We start from the raw sequence: 21,353 nt of genomic DNA, 5'->3' as shown, positions 1-21,353 counted from the left end.
TGAGAGTGGGGGGGTCGAGCCACTTAATCAGCAATGAATCACTGGACTTCAGAATTTGAGGCTAAAACAAACAACCAATCAATACATGTCAGAATTCAACAGCTGATATTTACCAGGAAATGACCCCAACACGTCAGTATTTTTCTGATTCTATACAAAGTGGCTTTAACTTGATTTCTCAACGTATCTTTATTATCATATGTATATTATAAACTGCATGATATCAGGTTACATAACTAGCTTTAACATTAGCCAGCACTAGGTAGAGCTATAGGTCTGGTTCACAGCAGAAACACATTGCAGTGATGTGTAGTTCTGCCCTCTAGTGTTCATATGTGAACTATACTACTTCACACAGAAGTACACACTCACACATGCATAGTTAGTGTGGTTTATTTAACTGGGTCAACACTGTGAATCCACACAACGCATTATATCCAGGTGACTAACATTTAAAACTCAGAATCGAAGAAAAAAAAAGAAAGAAAAAGACAAATGACTTAAATATCCTGGAGGTTAAAATAGTTTATTTAAGTATGTCAGCACAGCAGAACTAGAAAATAATGTAAAAGACTACTTAACAGAGGATGATGTTTTCATTGAGTCAGAAATATTTGCTATTTATCATGTTTGCAGTGAGAATGATGAGGTTTTCTGAGGATATTCCGGTGAACACAGAACTGGAGCAGTGTATCCAAATATGCATGGTTGCATCATCTCAGGTACATCTAAAGGGAGTAACAGAAACTCATTTACACTGAATATGTGAAGTCACTTCACTCAGTAGCCTATTTTCACGTTTTCAAAATAAAATAGAAATAAAAAAGACCCACCTAACGTCCTGATCTTGATGGTGGGCAATTTTCTGTTGAAGAAAACATATCGGAAACTTCAGGGTCATTTAGGTCGCTATGTTCTGTGTTTGCACTATATGTGTTCCCTCTACTTTACCTGCTGGAGGTGGAGTCAGAATAGAATCCCTGGGGAAGCCCTGGGCCTGAGCGAAGGCTTTAAACTTCATAATTACATCGAGTCTGACCGTTTGAGAGCGACCTGCAAACAAGTGCAGAGACCCATTTAGACAGCGTTGACACTGGAGCTCATTTATTTCAAATGAAATGTAAAACTCACCATAAAGTGCCACCTGTGTGTACGCTCTGTTAAAAACCTTGTGTTTGAGAACCACAGCGTATTCAGTGTAGTTGGTGTCCACCACTGTGATGTCCTTCACCATGTTATTGCCTGACAGAAAAACACACAATGCATGAAGGACAAAGACTTCCTGTCATTCAGTGTTAAATATCAACTTAATCAGAGAAATGTGAGCATGAAATCCATGTTCTCTGTAGAATAATTAATAACATCTTCAAAGTAAAAGAACTTACACTATGAATGAGTGTGATTTAGGATTGTTAGGCTTACAATAAAATAGATTTCAAACAAACAGGGTCTATATGAAATAGATAAAACTGGATGTAGTTTACCAAAGGCAATTTTAGGAATATTACATGAATGAAAAAAAAGGAAAGAATAAAACAATGAATACATGGATGGAAATAAATCAAGATGTACATGTATTTTAAATTACATTTTAATTAATTAAAAATATATTTTAAATTTAGAGCACAAATACGTATACTTATGACTGCAATGTTTAATAAACACAAATATATCTCGGGAATTGAGTAATTCTGGTCATTTTGCAGTCACATGTTCCAAACGCCCTCCAATCATGTACATCCACTCTCTCTCTCTCTCTCTCTCTCTCTCTCTCTCTCTCTCTCTCTCTCTCTCTCTCTCTCTCTCTCTCTCTCTCTCTCTCTCTCTCTCTCTCTCTCTCTCTCTCTCTCTCTCTCTCTCTCTCTCTCTCTCTCTCAATAGACCATATAAATATTTGACTCAGATTCAGTCTGCATACAACAATGTTGAGCTCTGCATCACGTTCATATTTGTTCCAGAGGATCACATGAGCGGAGGAACACTGCCGAACTAAAATTCCTATTGACTGAAATATTTGTCAGATGTCTTGCCTGGTGTGGTTTTTATCCGTGTGCTCAGGGTGGTGGTTTGCTCCTCTACACATCCAAACTCAATAAGCTTCTACTGCTGCACTCGCCGAGTGCCAGTCAAATATTTACATTGAGTAAAGTCACAGAGCTTACTAAAAAAATCCTTTCTCTTCTCTCTTGGCAAGGCGATTCAAAGTGAGCAGACTTACGTGTGCTGAAGTAGCTGAACTGTCCAGGGACGTTGGTCTTCTCATAGTTGTACACCTTTCTCACACAACCGAAAGGTCTGAAGCACACAGAGGAAACACAGCCTTCACTACGCAGTCCCCCCTCTTCTTTAACTAGCACGTATACTTTTCCCGTTTACCACAAAAGACTCACGTGGCATCCCACATTGTGAGGTTGACATTGCCGTTTGGCAGCACTGTGACGATGCCCATGGATGCCTTCAGTTTGTCTCTGAAGGGCGTGAACTGTGGGGAGTCGTAGGCCAGGCCCACCCGGTACCATCTCCCTGCAAACTAAACACACACAGTGAAGTGTGCATATTAAAACATCTTCAGTTTCTTAAATTCACCTTAAGGTTAAAACCTATATATTATTCTCAGTGTCAATACATACAGGAAAATGTAAATGAACCTTCCTGAGCATCAGCCATTTCTGTATCACCTTATATTATCTTGATCAGATAAACCAGCCACTTCAAAGATATATATATATATATATATATATATATATATATATATATATATATATATATATATATATAACAAGTTTTACATTTACACGTTTAAAACATTAGTAAACGTGTTCTCGCCTGTTCCCTTTCATCAGTTTAACAAAAAGAATGTATGCTAGATTTTCATATTAGATTCAGTGTTGAAAGTAGGCAATACTTATTAGAACAATGTGAACATTCAACAAAAGTGTACTGCAGATATAATGTTAAATTAAAGACTATGGAAGAAATTCTGCTAATTTCCTTGGCGACCTGAATAAAAATTTCCCGCTAACGCAACTTTGGGAATGGCTGCGTTACTGGGTATTTAAGGAAGGGATTGACTTGAATGCAACTGTTTTTTTCTAGTCAGTAAGTCACTGTTTGTCACCGAGGTGGAGAAAGTGAAATGCTTTATGGACTGTTTTTCATGCATTTCCACAGGAGTGAGCTGTATTTGCACCATGTTGCAAACACTGACGCTAACCACAGCATTTCCTCATATCTGTACATTCAGTCAGACACACTGCCTGGATGGAGGGAGACTGAATGCTGAATTCAGATGGAACATCCTGAACTTCACCAATACGACAGTTTGCATTCTTCCTTATGCAATATATTTATCTGCTGCTGCATTTTATTTTTATTTTAGACTATGTAGCTAAAGAATATTTTACATGAATCCTCACCAGATTGGCAAGTAACTGACCCTTTGATTAATATGGAACAATCCCATCAGGGATATTTAAAAAAATAAAGGAGACATTTCTCATGATGTGTTTTCCGTGAAGTGTCAAGCTGACCCCTCTCAACCGCTCATGTGTGAGAAAACCAGCTTTCACAAATATATCTATCATAACGATTTGTGTCAAAAGGTGAAACTTCAACCCGTTTGTTTCGGATCACCCAACCAATACAGCTGTTCTCAAACTTTGACTTCACATTCACACAATCTTCCTCCTACATGTGGACATGTTCTTTTCTTTGCTTACGCAAACCACAAACACACACAGAACACAGCGTTCCCAAGCCAAAGGAGTCACTTGATAAACAACAATTAATGAACGCAGAACTTTTTAGAATTTAAAGGAGTCAAACTGATTCAAACATCAATGCTTACATTTAAAAAAAATTAAATAAATAAGATGTGTCTGTCTCTTACCAACTGTAAGTTGAAATCTCTCTGCGGCTTCACGTCTGCGTCCACCATCAGCGCGCACATCACCATGACAACGGCGACCACAGTGGTCCTCATGGCTGCGTGGAGAAAAAGGAAGCGGCAAGGTGGATGGGCTGAAAGGTTGAGAGAGGGTATCTGACCCGAGCCTAAAGTGAACTGGAGGCAGTCAAACAGACAGGTACAGAGTGGCAAGGCCTGTGGCAATGTTTGTTTTTCTCCCGATCCACCCACCTGGTCGTCAGCCAATCATCGCTGGGGATCAGGGAACAGTGGCCAAGTGTTGAGGATGTGTGGCTCCAAAACAACCCCGACTTAGACTTCACTTCCCATAAGTGCAGTAATATAGCCGCCTTGTGGTCTCTCAATATCAGCTGGAGACGCATGTGCTTCCTTCACAAGACACTTGGGTTTCACAAGACTTTGTCCCACGTTGATAGAAGAAGGAGGAAACTTAGAGGGATCGGTAAGTTCTGCATCTAAGCTCCAACACTGGTGGAAGATGTCAAATCATTTAAGTAAAAGTAGCAATAAATGTAGTTGATTAAAAGTTACAATAGTTCCCCTTTCCCTTCCCAAAGTAAGAAAATAAAAATACTTAAAATTTGTACTGTAATAATACAGTCTTAACAGTTTGATGATTGCATATAAAACAAGCTTGCAGCATGGAACACAACTCATAATTATCACTGATGTCATGAAAAGAGACATCAGTGACTCATCTGTAAAGAGGTTCAGGTTAATTTTGAAGTTCCTATTCAAGCTTCAGTTTCAGGTTGCTCCATTTCAGGATCTCTGCCTCGATAGGATCACTGTAGTCTTGATAGAAAATCACCACAAAAATCAGTTAGAATACATTTCCACAAAGGACATTTACTAACATTTTCACTGTTCAAGGTAAAGCGAAATAATAATTAAAAACTAAATAATTTGTATTTCTGGTGTCAGCTTGAGCTGCTGACTTTCCAAAAAATTCTTAACGTCTGTTTTACACGATATCGAGCTCTTCTCTGATGCACCTGCCTGAGAAATATATTTCCTGATATAGTAAAACATCAAATATGTGGACAATATACTATGTGTAAATTAGAAAGAATTTGGAGTGCCTAAAAGGGGCAACTCATACGATTGTATGAACCTATAATTGCATTGCTGTAGGTCAATAATTAAGTAACAAAAAGTACATACCAGGAAGTTATTTCACAGGAAAATGAGTGTGCCCCAAAGTGAACCTAATGTTTCAGGGTAAATGGCCATGCTGTCATTGTTGAAACAGTTGAAACTTGTGTGGTCGTCAGTGTTGCCAGAATATTTTAGCTTTTCAATAGTCAGAATCTTTCTGGATAAACTAAACAAAACAGGCGTGAATGCAACTATGAAATCTGCTCAGTCGCAAGAAAAGTGTTACAACAATCAGAGCCTAAGTGAACAATTTAAATAGTTTTTTTTATTAATAATGATTTTTCCATTTGCAGCACTGCTTTTATCTCATTTTCTTGAATGATGCATGATGTATACAGCTAGCCTTCAGTGGACAAGAGGACATCAGCGTGTGTGTCTCACACACACAGCACACCTCACAGACCTCCCCTACACACTCCGCACAAACCGAGAGCTGCCGCCTGTGCAATGAAACAAAATTAAATAATAACAGTTAAAAAAAACAAACAACCTTTCACACACATAGGCAGATGTGTACAAACGTGTTTCCTTCTCTAGCAATGCTCGATGTTCTCGAGGACCACGACGGGGAAAAACAAACAAAAAAGTGCAAAAAGCAGCAGTTTGAGAAAATGTTGATCAGAGGCATGAGGGACAGTGAGAGCAGCGTCACGGGAACGTGAAACAATTCCTCCACCAGGGTTTCTGGATGATGGTACGGCCTGTCTGGTATGATATAAATTATATTATTATATCGATCACCATTAATTGACTAATTTTGTAGTCAGAGTGTATTAGAGGGCTGGCATTACATTGGCTTCAATAATGACAAAAATATCCAAAAGGACCTGAAACATGGTAATTTGTCTCTTAACCAAGTTTTAACATATAATATGAATAGCCGGATTCAAACATTTAAATCCTTTACAGATATATCATGTATGGATTCATTCCCACCAATACGCTGCTATCTACAGTCATATTTACAGTACATACAGCAGTCATTAGGTGCTTTCATTAGTCGTCCAGAGACTTCATGATAAAACAATGCCATGGAAACGTGTCTTTTACTCTCCCTTTTCTGAGAAAGGACACAGCGCCGCCCTCTGGTGGAACACACAAACCTCAATGTAGTCTGTCCCACAGACCCCTCACACCCTGCAGACCTGCATGTTGGGTATGCCAGCAACTTTTCAAAAACAGTATCTATTAGCTATGACATGGCTAATTGGCTCCAGGTCAACTTCTATAACTACACCGATTGAATCCAGAACTGTTTGCTCCCCGGCCGCTTCCTAGTGCCTTTTATAATAAAAAAAAGAAAAGAAATAAATACAAAAAAAAAAGTAGAAAAACACAACTGCCAATCGATTGTCTTACACTCATGCATGAATCCCGTTTTTTTTTTTTTTATATACCAAAATCACAAAAGCTATGATTTCACGCAAAAGAAAACAAAAGCAAACACATACAGCAGTGAAACAATAAAAGTATAATTAACAGTTTCTTCAAAAATAATAATTTAAAAAACAAAAAAAGAGTGGAAAATGGAAACATCTTATTCAGAGTGCTCTGCCATGGGACTGTTTGGTCAGGGTCGACAACCCCTCAAGCCACAAGCATCATTACAGCCAAACTGTGTTCCCTTAGATACGTAACCTTTTTCTTTACAAAATCATCATCATTGGTCACTCATTTGCTTTTTCAGACATTCATGAGAACATTTTTGCACAAATCATTAAAGAAATAAATAGAAGTGAGCGACAGAGACTCTTTGAACCACTGGGATTAATCTCAAATTCTGTCAAACGGCTTTGTTGGTCTTTCCCCCCCAAACGGGGAAATTAGAGCCTGTGTCAGTCAGTGCAAAGTATGAACGTGAATCGCTCCGCAGAGAACAAAGTAGCCAAAGCATTGCCTCAATAAAGCCCATAAAGAATAATAAGTAATCTACACTACAGCCAGTTACACAACCAGTGTTGTGGCCGGGCTGGCTGTACTGGACATGGCTTTGGATGTGGTTGGTTGCAAAAGTGAGACAAAAAAAAAAAAGCCCCAGGGTAATGGCAGACTATGCACAACACGCATCAGCAAAAGATATTCGAGGACAGTTTTGAGTGTGGAGTCGGAGCCAGACGAACACTTAATTAACTCCAATTAGGAAATATCTGAAATATATGTGACTGTTTATACCATCGTATGAAGAGGAGCACAGCGAAGATGAAGCATACATGGCTGAGGTGGGAGGCTCGGTACCCGACAGAGGCAGCGAAGGGATGGAGAGGGAGAAGACGGAGGGAATAGGTTAGAGATGATGATGATGATGATGAAGGGATTGGGGTCGTTGGCAGACAGATGATAAAGGTGCGGAGCAAATGGAAACTTCTAAGACAACCCAAGAAATGGATAAGAAATCTAGAAGACAAATTAAGATTACAGTTTGGATTAATTAAAGACCGAAAGCGACCTCAAAAGGAGAGGAAGCGAGGACGTTAGGAGTGCGAGAAAATTTGGATTGAAACACCAACACAAACTCTCCAGGAGTGCCATGGATTCCTATCAGAAGATTTTCAGAATAAAAGCATGAGCTCCCATGATATAGGTCAGCTTTGTGAGGCTTTTATGACAGGGAACTTGAAGCCAGACAAATGAGATCGTGGTAGACAGACGCTGAATGAAACATGTCCGACATAGGGAAGCAGATGAAATACTATGGGTGGGCCAGGGCCTGTGAATCTGGGAGGTGAACTCACAGTAAGGCACAGTGCTCTGCTTGCGTGGTTGATGATGCTCATTCATGCTGCTACAACCTCCGATGACAGATACCGCAAACAACACACTAAACATCGATGACAAAGCACATTTTCCTCTTCTTCTTCTTCGTTCCATTTCCACGCACCCAGTCTGTGACAATGTTCCCAATCCTGCATTTGAATCTTTGGATCTTTTGGCTCTCTTGAATCTGACAGAACGATCCCTCTTTAGCACCGTTGGAAACACAAGTCCTCGATGACGAGGCGATTTGGTGCTTCTCTGTCTTCAGTCAAGTCTTCTACACATGTCTTAGAAGAATAGACACACACATACACACACACAGTCTACCTTTTAGGACAAAACCTGCACAATACAGCTACGCAAACATACTGCATGTCAGCTCGAATAAGACCTGTTTATGGAAATAGCCCCATGTATTTAGCCCAGGGTTGGCTTTGTGCTCCAGCAGCTGATATAAAATACAAACCGCAGTGTTGTTTTGAGGAGTGACTAAAAGCACGGATTTGGATACATGTGAACATAACCCTGATACATTTGCACTACAACAAAAAGAGAAAGCTTTTACATCAACTTAAATTACTTTCATATTACCTTTAAATATGTAAACAAACACTACAACTTAAATATATTTGGTGTGATGCAGACATATTTAAATACAAAGCTCTGTTTTACATCAGCTCTCATGTGGCGCGGCTGATTATTGCACTGCAAACTCTGGAGCCCTATTGCACTTTAAGTTGATCTTTCAGGCCGAACCGCTGGTCTAATTTCATTTCTGTAACTATGGGTTACATGTCAAAGGCTTTCCAATATTCCCCCTATCGTTATGTTGTTCCCTTTTTTTAAAATAAACAAACAAAACTTAGTGTCCTTTCCTCATTTTCATCCCAAGCTCTGTAGAGCGAGGTGGAAATGAAGCAAAGGAGATCGGAAAATCATTTTTATGAGGTTAATATGAGATGGAAGAAAAGCTGAAGTTGTCATGCAGGTTTGTCACTGCTGATTGCACAGGTGAAGCCGACGGCAGAGCCTCTAATCACAACATCTCACTGACGAAAACAACCACCAGAGAGACGGTTTAGGTCCTCATAGGTCCCTCCGTTGTCCCAAACGCACCTCTCTACTAAATTCCTTCTCAGCATCCTTAAGTCCGTGGATATCTGCAGTTCAAGCTTTTTGCGTTCTGGATGCCAGGCAACCTCGTACTCCGCATCGCTCCCACTCGCCGTCCCCCAGCAACGCATGTGGTTTTGATGGACCAGAATGGACAGGCGGTGGCTGCCGGAGGACTGTGTGGGCAGGGATTGTGTGGCTGGGAAGGGTTGGTTTCAAGTTACCAAATACCAGGTTTGTGCCTCTCTTTGCGTTTGCTGAGGTAGCGAGAGGAGTTGCCGGGGATGGATGGAGTGGTGCTCTGTGTGTGTGTGTGTGTGTGTGTGTGTGTGTGTGTGGCGTGCATCAGTCTGCTGCTGAGGGATTTGAAAGAGCTAAGTGGTTTTGGGAATCCAATGCGTGCGTATGTGTGGTGGCATTTGAGTAAGGGAGTGTGGATGGCCATTATGTTATATGCATTTTATTATGGGGACATGGTCCTGCGTTCTGCTTTCCTGGTCACGCAACATAGTCTTCTTTCCTGTATCTGCATGTGTGTGTGTGTGTCGATGTGTACTTGTGTGTAGATGTAGTGGTCAGCCTGCTCATCACAATTTGTGTTTCCCTGTTAGTATGGAGCGGTGAAGCTCCTCGTCCAGCTGCACATAACACCCTCTTCTGGAATCCAGGAAGTACAGTCTGTCTGACACGGCGGCGGGGTCGAAGCTGTCCCGACGCAGGTCCGTCTTCTGAAACTTAAACGTTCCTGAGGAAGAGACGGAGGTTATGTAGGTATTTCATGGATCCAACTAAGCCTTAGTCTTTAAGATGAAATGACTGAACTTCAGTGTCCTGACTGTAACCATGAGGACTTTTCGCTGAAGAATTCTCTCATTTGTGTTATTGTATGATAATAATTAAAATGTTTTTTTGACTGATGGCTTAATTAGGCCTTAGATTCTTCCAGAACACACCATCGAGTTTATACACCTAATCTCATATACGGTTTTATTGAATTAAATAAAATAATTCAATACAATCAGGACGAATCAGAGGCCAGCTAAGGCAATTTAAATACTACTTCAGAGGCCTTCCAGCCAACCGGTTCTATTTTCTTCCAAAAAAGTGGACAAACGACAGTTTAAAAACAATTTTTTTACCTGTCTTGTTGACCTCCGGAAGGAATCGGAGGAATACAGGCCTGGCGTATGGAGGTAGAGCCTTCTCCATGTCCTTCACAAACTTCTCAAGGTCAGTGGAGTGAGACGGATCAGCGATGGCGGCCATTCCAGCCTTTCCCTCTGCTCCTGTGCACACAGAAACAGGCATGTCGGAGGATTCACTCCAGTGTACGCCTGAGGTTTAAAGGACGGATGCTTGTGGTTGTGCAACGAGGCCACGAATGCTGTGCAGAGCTCGTTGTGACCTCACACAGTATCTCACTTCACCTCATATACTGCGAGTATTGGAAGAGACGCTTCAAGAGACCTCATAGATCACTGATTGGATTTGAATATTTCTTTAATTTAGCGTCGGGGCGGTGTTCGTGTTGGAGGATTAATAAAGTTATCTTCCAATATCTCATCACAGAGACTTGCAAGTGGGTGGGTGATTTGTCTCTGCAGTGCCTCAACTACAGCTCAGCCTCGTGCGTAATGACGTTTGGAAATGGGAGAAATTAATTTCATGTCATAATAAATCAAGAGGAAGCCTACTACTACGCCGCAGCTGCGATAACTCACTCGTTAAGTATTAGTTCAGTATTCCATTCACCTGCTCTATACACACGGCAGTGACCTATGTTAAGGACACGCGTAGGCAGCAGACGTGTCGCTTGTTCCCTGAGGAACATCTCAAATTAAAACACGTGTGTATTGACAGATTTGTTACCTGGCACTTCCACTCCGTAGACGACTACGTCCTTCATGTCTAGCAGCCGGCTGAGAGTTCCCTCCACCTCGGTCGTCGAGACGTTTTCTCCTTTCCAGCGGAACGTGTCTCCCGTACGGTCCTTGAAGTACATGTGACCGCAATCATCCATGATCAACACGTCACCTGGTGAAAGGACGGGAGGGGTGATGGCTTAGATTCATTTAGGTGTGTGTGTGTGTGTGTGTGTGTGTGTGTGTGTGTGTGTGAGACTAACCAGAGAGATAGGCACTGTCACCCTTCTTGAAGACACTTTGAGCAATCTTCTTGCTGGTTGCTGATTGGTTGACATAGCCATCAAACCTTCGAAGAGGGTCATTCTGAATGATCCTGCCGACTAGCTGCCCGGGTTCCCCTAAAAAAGAAAGAAAGAGAAAAAATTTATGAATGTATTACTGGTTATCATTACGGCAAATTGAATTACGATTTTCCACACATAAAGTGGAGTTTTTGTTTTAATAGCTCCATCAGGGATTTCAGGAAAGACTAAGTGTGTCTGTGCATGACTGTCTGTCTACACTCACACAATCAACACAATGCCAGGCAATCATTTTGAGGGAGTTGTGCGCCTATTAACCTATGAGTGTTCTTCTTGGCCAGTATGTAAAAAATCCCAGATAAATGATTGCATTGTACCCAGAGTAGTTTTTTGTGTTGAAGATTAATGATAATAAGTCTTCAATTTTGAATACTCTTCTTAACATATAGGACTATTTGCTTTCCTTTTGTGGTCTTTATTTCTAAGGACAAGCACATGTACCAACATCTCTGTGCACATGTCATTTTATTTAGCTAGGTATAAGACAAATACATACAAGAATGACTGCTGCCATTATAGGCAACGTGTCCAGATTTATTTAACTCACAATCAAACAAATTACGTGAATTTCCCCCCTAAATACCAACTCTCTGTATGTGCTTTATGGCTTACAAAGTGTAAAGTTGACGTTAAATAGGTGTATAGAGTAAACCTACCAGGTTTACAGGGAATACAGACGCCATCAGGTCCCCTAATGAGCTCCATTGTCTCCTCGTCCACCCTCACCAGTCTGATGGGGTAGACGAAGGGTAGAATCTGACTGTTGAATCCACACGCTCCGATCTAAAGCACAGACAAAAACATATCAACAAGGCAGACCAACCAGCCAATAAGCTGCAGAGCTGTGTGTTGTATTGATGAGACGCTATCAAAGCTGCAGAAAAGAAAAGGGCGCCACATAATTGCAACATAAAGCAAATCAGAGCAGGTCAGAGCAATCATCACTACTTTGTTGCACATTCCCACCTTGTTATCGAAGTTGCCCAGGCTGCAGTTGCACTCTGTGGCTCCATAGAACTCTGCGATCTGGGGGATGTTGAAGCGGTTCATGAACTCCTCCCATATGGACTGGCGCAGGCCGTTTCCCAGCGCCATGCGCACCCGATGTTGCTGCTCTGTGTCCCGGACCGGCTGGTTCAGCAGGTATCGGCAGATCTCACCAATGTACTGCACAATCTGGAGGACGATGGAGCAGAACGGGAGTGAGAAACAAACGTTGAGGGATGCGAGAGAACAGAGACAAGAAGATTGATTTAATTCCAAGCTTACTTGGTGACTTATACAACAATAATAATGACTTTAACAACAACAAAAAAGTGAAAAAGTGACAGGAAAGACACTTTTGAGCAATACTGAGTGATTGTGTTGGGCTACTCTGCCCATCAAATCTGCGTCAGTGTCTCGTTATCTACATGGTTGCTTACAGTGCAGTTGTATTTGGCACAGTCGTCCCAAAAACGCGAGGCAGAGAACTTCTTTCTGATGACTACAGTCATGCCATGTATTAAACACTGGCCCACTCCCACAATGTTACCTGTAGTAAAATAGATAAGACATGTTGTCATGGTCAAGCCTCAACATGGAAACAGAAAAAAAACATAATTCAAAGCAACAGAATGCAACTACTACACCATTTTCTGTGAGCAGAAGAAGTCAAGAACACTGAGACTAAATGTGTGCTAGAAAAGGTGAACATTAGCAACACTCAAATTAGCTTTATCCACAATTTTAGCCTGGATGCTGAACACCAAGATGAAGGCTGTGTCCGAAATCACTAGAAAATAGGGAGCTTGCCATGTTGTCATGCTGTCCAAATGCTTTATGAGAATTATTATACCCTATATAGTGGACACGAATATCTCACAATTCATCTTGAAAATTAGTGTACAACGAGGGTGAATAACCAAGCATTATATACCAGCATGCATTGCACTGAAGGAAAAATGACAGGATGAAAGTAGAGAGAGCAGCTAGATTGAGACAAATCCATTATATGTAGCGCAAAAATAATATATTTAATTAGTAAGTAGAGCAATGCATCATAATAGAATTTATTTATTAATATGGGAAAATACACTTATTACCTTTGAAAACAGGAGGTTCTTTCCTTTCACAATAAAAGCCCTAGATATATATGCAGCATCACTGCTTACCAGGGGAACTTAAGTTACAAGAAAACAACTAATTTATCTTACAAAGTGTGTTTATTACCATAACATATGTCCGTATGCATTATGGATGATCTACCAGTCACTGTTGATCTGGCAGGTTTTAATTGTGCGACAGCAGTGATGTCGTTAACAGAGGAAATTGATCCAAGCAGTGTCCGAAAGTGTTGACAAGAACAGACAGACTTCTTGACAGGGGAACAAGTTGATTGTAACTAAAAATATCAACTTAAACCACACAAAGTTATAGCTTTACCTGCAGAGTGGTAGAGCGGAAGGCAATCATACAACACATCGTCTGAAGTCATTTTAAAGCCGTAATAAACCAAGGCTGCCATCCGGTAGTACCTGAAACCCAGGAAGGCAGTGCAAGAAAGTACAATAAGTCAACAAATGAAGCAATATGTTCATACATTTCTCTTCCACTCTCTCCTAACAGTATTTATTCTGCACATGAAAGCGGCATGGATCAACAGAGCGAGCAGCTGCAGAATTCCTGTGTGTCTGTTAGTTAGCTGCACGACTCCTTCCTACCTGCTGTGCACAACAATAGCAGCTTTAGGCATCCCAGTGGTTCCTGACGTGTAGATGTAGAACAGGCGATCTGAAGCAGACAGCAGGGTGAGAGTGAGATAACACGCATGTCAACAACTAGATGTGCCAATGACTCTGGCGTGCACTTAAGTGCATAAAAGTTAATGCTCCGTCCCGTTTGAATTCGTAGCCCTTTTGAAATAAACATTTAGCTGAATACTCAGTTCTAATTAGCTGCGCGGCTTCGTTTCTGATTTACAGATCAATTCACAGTCATGATTGCCAGCTCGTTTTGAATCAGTCCCTTTGTTTCTGGGATACAGTGTTCATGATCTGAACAGCAAGATCTTATTCAGACCTGAACTCCTGCATCCAGATGTGCAAAATTGAGTCAGTTGAGACGTCCTGGCGTCAAAATGAACCACTTGTGTTTGGATTTTACTTTCCAGCTCACAACTGATGTTATCCGTAATAAACTGCAACCACTGAAGAGCAGAAGAAATAGATTTCTGTGCGCCAACATACGGCTAGATGAATAGATTATGGTGGCTATGTGCATGTACAAGATGTGTGGGTACCAGGATTTGCCAAGTGTGAACATGAACAAAGGTCACGGGTTCAGTGATTAGATATGGTGTTCAAGAGCAAATGAGGGTGAGCGGGTAGGACTCAAAACAGTAAAATATTCTATCTCGCTAGTTTTTCCTTATGTGAACCAAGGCTCATGCACGTCATGCGCACGTCTTGATTGTTAATATTGTGGACACGATTTGTTCTCCCTGTAACCCATGTACTAAAGCTACCAGTTGCCTTAGAAACAAGCAACCCATATAATCTCTGGCGATGAGTCATCAGTAATTCTCAATTTCTATTATTATTATTTTTACACCATGGGAAACATCACTTCAAATGTCTTCCAAAAGCTCCTGTTACATGTCATTTTGTGAAACGTACTCCGTGGCGTTCTTACCTGTGAAGCAGTTTTGCGGCCGGCTTGGCAGGTGAGACGAGGCGGCGTCCAGCAGAGGCTCCAGGCACTCGGTTCCCTGCGGGACTCGTTTGGGGTCCCAGTCTCCGGAACAGAACATCTGCACCGACTTCCCCATTAAACTGTGGATCTCAGTCAACGCTATGGGAGTAGGAGAGACACATAAAATAAGTTTGCTTGACATAAAGCTGCAGTGTGACAAAAGAGCAAGAAAGTATCTATATGAGCGACAGCGGAAGAGAGAAACTGAAACAGTTCTCGTAATGTGTCTTCATTTAAAAGCTGTATGTCGTGCTGGTTCAGTACTAATGCTACTGTCTTGACATTGGCCTGTTCTGTATCAAAGAGGCTGGATTTCCAATTACTTAAGGGCATAAAGCACATGACGAGTCCAGCATCCAACACAAACTCTGTTGTTCCATCAATCTCAGGATGAACAGCTCCAAACGCGGTCGCTCTTTATAGCGGTTGAGATCAGGGCTTTTAAGACTGGGAAGAGACCCAAAAAGAGGGCCATGAGGAAATTGAAATACATCCCTAATTTATGTTTTCAACTGAGCCGCTGCAAATTTAGATCATTAGTGTCTCCCAAGTCTAAGCAGTATAAGGTTTATTAGTAGATTAGACATTAGTTCTGTTTGGACATTGAACAATTCGCTAAAATACACTCACGCGTTCATGTAATAATTGATTTAAATCTTACATTATCAGTCTACGTTGCTGTAGATATGACCACTTTGATTCATTTACTTAGATGTGACGGCATCCATCTCTTAAGACATGGGGGTGAAGCAATGTGTGTCAAATGTGAGGCAATCTTGACCGAATTTATGTGACTCACACATTTCTCTGCAGGCCGCTATCAGATAATGTGCAACCAATCCAGAAGATTAGGCAAGCCTCTTTTTAAAAAAATCCTTAATTATGAATTCCATGCTGTGTATGTCTATGGTTTGATCATTTTAATATCGTATTGGATAGTTTATTCTTACTTTTATGTTCTTTTAATTATGCTTTCATTTGATTGGATTCCCTTTTTACCTTGCTGTTGTCAAGTACTCTGTATTTATGCTCTGAAGGGTTGCTATACAAATTAAAAAAATATCATTATAATAAATAAATTAATTATAATTATCATCTATTCAAAGAGCTATTCCATTAACACAATTGCTAACTTATGTGATAAAATGGCTTACATCAGTTTTTTTCCCCCCATACACACCACATATCCAATTTAGTTTATCGGCTCTCTCCTCTGACCAACTCAGTCCTTGAACGCTGCAGATTGATGATGGAGACATTTCTCCACTTCCCTTCTTTCCATTCCATCAGCCATTTAAAGCTCCACTGACTGATATTGAAGAGACACCTCCTCTGAAACCCATCCATCTTTTATGACCTCTTTTGCTCCCTCCCTGCACCACTCACCTCCATCTCATCATAGCGGAAACACAACAGCAACACATCAACAGCAATCAGTGTTGTACACATCCTGAGACAATCCTCAAATCTTGGGCTTGAAGTTTCACTATGTTACTGTAACATGCAAAAATCTGCCCACATATCAGTCAGTTGCCTCTCTAATGTCCATCTCTACACACCCGCTCCTCAAGCCTCCCGCTCTTACCTTCATTCAGCTCCGAGCCAAACACCACGGCCTTGGCGTTGGAGATGGTGACACAGTGGACCAACGCCTCTAGTCTCAGATTGAAGTTGATGAGAGCGGCCTCTACTCCAATCTTGGCCATGCCAAGCCAGAGGCCCACGTACTGGGACCGGTTCTCCATGAACAGGGCTACCACGTCACCCTCCTGATATGGAGACAGAACAAAAGGAGGGGTTTATTTGTCTTTAGCGTGAGTCTCGTCCCGTTTTTCCCCAATTCTTTCCAGGTATATGTTGTTGTGCAGGACCTACCCTGAAACCCCGATCCAGCAGCAGATTGGCCACTCTGTTGGAGTACTCGTCCAGCTGTCGGAAGGTCCACCTCTCCCCAGTGCCCTCGAAGATCAGCGCTGTTTTATCGCCATGGCGGCGCACCGTTTCGGCGAAGATCTTGGGAATAGTGTTTTTCTCCCTGAGGTGGCGTCGGACATTCAGCTTCACCCGCAATAGCACACCTGCCGCACTGAAGGAGCAACAGAAAATATTAAAAACGAGAAAACAGACAGTTGATATACAATTATTTTGCATGTTTTAACCTTTTTTTCCGAGGAGCACACATTTTAGATTGATTTCCTAAATGTTCATTTTTTGTTTCGTTTTTGGTCACAAAGCTTTCAAAACAGTCCATATTTGCAAGTGTTTAACATGCAACAATGACATGACTTCCACAAAACTATAAAGCTAACTGAACATCCATCGTTTCAAATACAGCATTCTGTAAATAACAGTGAGGAAGAATATAAGGTGTGCATCATTTGCAGTTAAGGGGCACCACATGTTAATGGTCATTCATAGTAATTTGATATCCAACACTCTGAAGCTCCATGGTTGACCAACCGAGGTCATCTATTACTTACACTGTGCAGAACAACACAAGGCATTAAACATTATGACAGAGATAGCTGGGTGGGTCCCTGGGGCAAAGTCTGCCCAAATGGAAGGATCTCACTCCATAATTCAGATTTATGGTGCAAAGGCACAGATAGTGGGCATTCTTCTGTGCTATTACACAAGCGTCATAAAAATCTACTGAGCCAAGGTACATGATGACCACATCGTGGGGATGATGATAATGATATGTTTTATCATTTACACAGGATATCGGCTTCATGTTGGTCCAGATAACGATAAACTATTGTTGCACAGTTGCCTAAGTCATTAGTACGCTTGGCTGCAATAAAGCTGTTTGGAAATCAATCTGTTCCAACAGAGGAGCTGCAAGAACACCACACTGTGTGGTTAACTTCTTTCTCTCAAGATACCGTTTCCCCTATTTTTACAAAAAAAAACTTTGATTAAGATCCATGATAAATCTGACATTATTCACTTCTATTGGTGTCTTAATTCAGGTTTGTGAGTGTTTCATATTGGCAACAAATTGTACTGCATAAGATATTTTCAATCACTGTCACTGTCAGAAATGAGAATCCTGGATGTTAGTTTAGCTTACAAAGGCATTAAGGTGTGAGCCATGCTCTTTCTTCCAGCATTAAAACCCTCCAAGCCTCGTCACAGTACATTACAAATGAGGAATTTATGAGTAACTGGGGGAAAGGGCATGCTTTGACAGGGTCACATATTATGACATTTTAACCTTGGGGCTTTAGCCATTATCAACATATCTAAATAACGACAACGCTATCAAAACTGCACTTAGAGTGAGTGACGAGTGTTTGCATAGGAGCAAGTGCACACAACGAGGTAGCTGAAGCATAGGTGGCAATCGGTGTAAAGAAGAAAAAAACTAAGTTATATGATAGTTACATATAGTCCTGGAAACTGGTTTTTAATCTCTCTAACTGGAGGCAGAACAAAGAGCATTTTTTTTGGACACGCCTCACAGAAAAGCACTAATTACTACTGGAATGATCACTTTGGCTTATGTCATGGAGGTCATAAAAAGCGTTTACAATTTCCTGTTTTACCATGACTGACTAAAAAAGGAAGTTAATCACAAACCAATTACCATGGTAACCCCCATTTGTAAATATTGGCTTTAGGTAAGACGGTTAAACGATCTGCTCCTTCCCCATCCTCTCCATTTGGCCTTTGTCCTTTATTTCAGGCTACCTGCCATGTCAAGTTTTCAAACACGCACGACGGGAGTATGCAGCTGGTAAAACCCGGCCTGTGGAGGAAGAGCCTCGGGTCTTCCAAGCTGTTTTCAAAACACGTCAGGCTACATTTTTCCAAGGCTAAAGATCCATATTGAATCCATAATAACCCCCTGTACACATTAAAGGAGACATTACATTACGACAATGATAGGGCTACGGTTCTGATACCGTTCACCCAATATGGATGCTAACGTGCTCAAATTAAAGCTGAAAGTCAGCACTTGCATCAATAACAATAGGTTTCACATGCTTGGACGGGAAAACATTTGAATTGCATCAGTTTCCTTAACACTGGAACCACGCCAACACATGCACATGCTTACTGTAAGTCTCTGCCAACTGTCTTGGCAAAAATCTGCAGGAAGCTCCATCCTCCGCTTCCCAGGTAGAAGATCAGGATGGCCGGGAGAACCTGGTACCACGGCAAGCCCACCAGCAGTCTCAACACGAACAGCAGGGCTGTGCAACACCCTAGACGCATCATCCTGAAAGAATGCGCACACATATTAATACATACAGATAATGGCTGCAGACAATTAATAACAAACACTTCAGACCCCGCCAGCGGTCCAGAGGGAGAAGTCATGTATGGTTAAAGTAAGCAAAGAAAAAAAAAAGGATGTTGAACATCTTCACATTGGTATTTAAGCCAACCACTAAAGAATGTAATCGGCTATGATTTTGTTTAGACATCCTGTTCCCCTATTAGTCGACTAACCCCACACAGGGAGCTGGCAATGAATGAGGAAGAGGCTAATCGTATGTAATTAGTCATGGATTCTATGTTGTCAAACAAAAAGCTAATTTTCTCTCAGAATAAAACAGAGAAAATCCTTCCATTTTATTCTCTCTTGCAGCTGAATAAAAAAGCCAGGACTACAGAGACCTTGGGGAAATCCTAACTCAAAAACAAATTGCCTATATTGACAGCTAAGAGCAGCAGAGGACGGCGTGTGTTGACGTTAGTTCGGTGCCACCTGATAGCCAGGAAGACGATCCTAAAGCAGTGAACGATAGGTTTACCGCTTATTATATATTCATTAGTAAGTAGGGAAAACACGTCACAACAACTGGAAGCTGTTTGTTTAAAGGCAGCGGGTCTACGGCTGTGTAGATCCAAGATGCTGACTCGTTATGTATTGCTCCCTGCGTGTGGCTGCAACGATGATGACGATGATGATGATGGCTGTCTCATAGCAATACCGTGTTACAACATGATTAATATCCGATGGATCGACTTCATATGATTCGTCACACATCAAGGGAAAGCAATGCATTAAAAGGCCATGAGACTAACAAGAAAGGAGAGTGAAAAAAAAAAGCCATCAGCATCATCATTCGCTGCCGCTACACCCGGAAATTTAAAAAAGCGCGTAGCATCATATTGCGGTAGTGGATGGGGGAAATGATGGCGAGGCTCGATCCCGCGTCGGGTTTAGACTACGCCTCGCTAATCAAGCCACGTGCGCTTTCCTGCCAGGGCCGTCAGTCGTTATTGGACAATATTCGTGCTAACCTGATGGTAGGTTATCATGGTAACAGGCGCGCCCGGGGGCCAGCAGGACGCGCACCGGATTGCGCTCGGCGGCTTAATAGCGAGGAAGCGGCCGGACAGCGGTGACAGCAGCCTTCTTCTAAAGGGGGGGAAGAAGGCACGCTGAATATGCCGTCCACGTTCCCGTAAATTACCTTTCATGGACCGAGAGGCGCCGAGTCAGTGAGGTCGATCGCCCACAAGGTTGACAGAGGACAATAGAGTCACAGCCGGGCTCTTTCGCCTTCTCCGATCAGATAATAACCGGAGCTATCCGTGAAGTTGGACATCGCGGGGGCGCACGCTCAGCTCGGCTGTGGCTTAGATACATTTTTTTTTTGGTACCGCTTGCATTATAGGCCTACCTTACACCTCCGTTTACGCCGTCACAGCATGTAGGTGCGCAGAAATCCCAGACGTCAAACCCGTTGTGTGCGATTCCGCCTTGATCGGCTTACAGGCTAGCCTGGTCGCCCTCTCCGCTCCTCGCCGCCGCTCGCTCGGCTTGACAGAGACGCACGCAGAGACAGGCACGCACGCACGCACGCACACACACGCCGGCGCGCACCGGGATCCCCTCCTGCTTGTAATACCACAATGAGCTGCTGCTCCTCTCCTCCGCTGCGTCGGGAGTCAAATTCTCCTGACTGCGCGCGTCGACTTTGACCCCGCGATCATCATCCGACCATTGTCCCGATAACCGATATCATTCCTGGGTCCATTGTAGCCGACGAGCTCGCTAGCAACGCGTAATTCAAATGACCTTATAATTTTCTCAGCTGCGCCCGCCCACCGCCGTCAGAGTCCCATCACTGTATCAGGAATAAGCGCTGACGGACGGGGGCGCTGGGCCAATCGAGGACGGCGATGCTCGAAACATCCCATCCGGCGCGGGGCGGGGTTTGCGGCTCTAGTGGAGAGGAAATGCGGCGCGGCCCTGCGTGCCTGCTCGGCGATAGAAAGCGAGAACGGTTTCCACCCCGCTAGTGACTAGACCCTGATGCGGGACCCGTGTGGCCCTGCCTCTGCCTGTAGAGTCCGCCTCGCTACGTCCATTCATCACTCCGCGCCATAAGACGCGCTGCACGCGTCCGTCAAGTGAAGGGACGCGCGGAGGAATGAGGAAGGACAAGGGTGTCAAACACTAGCCGTTACACTGCCATGTAG

The 21,353-nt window shown here is 42.4% G+C and overlaps 2 protein-coding genes across 2 annotated transcripts; both read right to left on the bottom strand.

The window, feature by feature from the left end:
- Positions 1-833: 833 nt before the first annotated feature.
- Positions 834-4,107, bottom strand: ptgdsa (prostaglandin D2 synthase a; the record flags this gene model as incomplete). Its single annotated transcript, XM_084035624.1, has 6 exons — positions 3,890-4,107; positions 2,391-2,530; positions 2,219-2,295; positions 1,132-1,242; positions 952-1,053; positions 834-865 (listed from the first exon to the last, which is right to left on the bottom strand). Exons 1-6 carry the CDS (start codon positions 3,980-3,982, stop codon positions 834-836), a joined length of 555 nt encoding a protein of 184 aa, XP_083891750.1. The 5' UTR covers positions 3,983-4,107.
- Positions 4,108-5,324: 1,217 nt separating this feature from the next.
- slc27a4 (solute carrier family 27 member 4) lies at positions 5,325-20,919 on the bottom strand. Its single transcript, XM_084034651.1, has 14 exons — positions 20,552-20,919; positions 18,976-19,137; positions 16,788-16,998; positions 16,498-16,681; positions 14,853-15,011; positions 13,883-13,952; positions 13,605-13,696; positions 12,605-12,714; positions 12,147-12,356; positions 11,837-11,963; positions 11,079-11,216; positions 10,823-10,987; positions 10,093-10,239; positions 5,325-9,698 (listed from the first exon to the last, which is right to left on the bottom strand). Exons 2-14 carry the CDS (start codon positions 19,134-19,136, stop codon positions 9,541-9,543), a joined length of 1,932 nt encoding a protein of 643 aa, XP_083890777.1. The 5' UTR covers position 19,137; positions 20,552-20,919; the 3' UTR covers positions 5,325-9,540.
- Between the last annotated feature and the right edge of the window lie 434 nt (positions 20,920-21,353).

This window comes from Eutrigla gurnardus (assembly GCF_963514095.1).
Source record: "Eutrigla gurnardus genome assembly, chromosome: 19".
Lineage (NCBI taxonomy): Eukaryota > Metazoa > Chordata > Actinopteri > Perciformes > Triglidae > Eutrigla > Eutrigla gurnardus.
Note: the sequence above shows the minus strand (reverse complement) of the source record. Positions and strands in the feature narration are given on the sequence as shown.

Coding starts and splice junctions, on each gene's coding strand:
- slc27a4 (XM_084034651.1), bottom strand. CDS start 19,136: ATGATGCGTCTAGGGTGTTGCACAGCCCTGCTGTTCGTGTTGAGACTG. Junction 13,953..14,852: donor GCCGCAAAACTGCTTCACAG/GTAAGAACGCCA, acceptor TGTCTGCTTCAG/ATCGCCTGTTCTACATCTAC. Junction 10,240..10,822: donor CTACGGAGTGGAAGTGCCAG/GTAACAAATCTG, acceptor CTGTGTGCACAG/GAGCAGAGGGAAAGGCTGGA.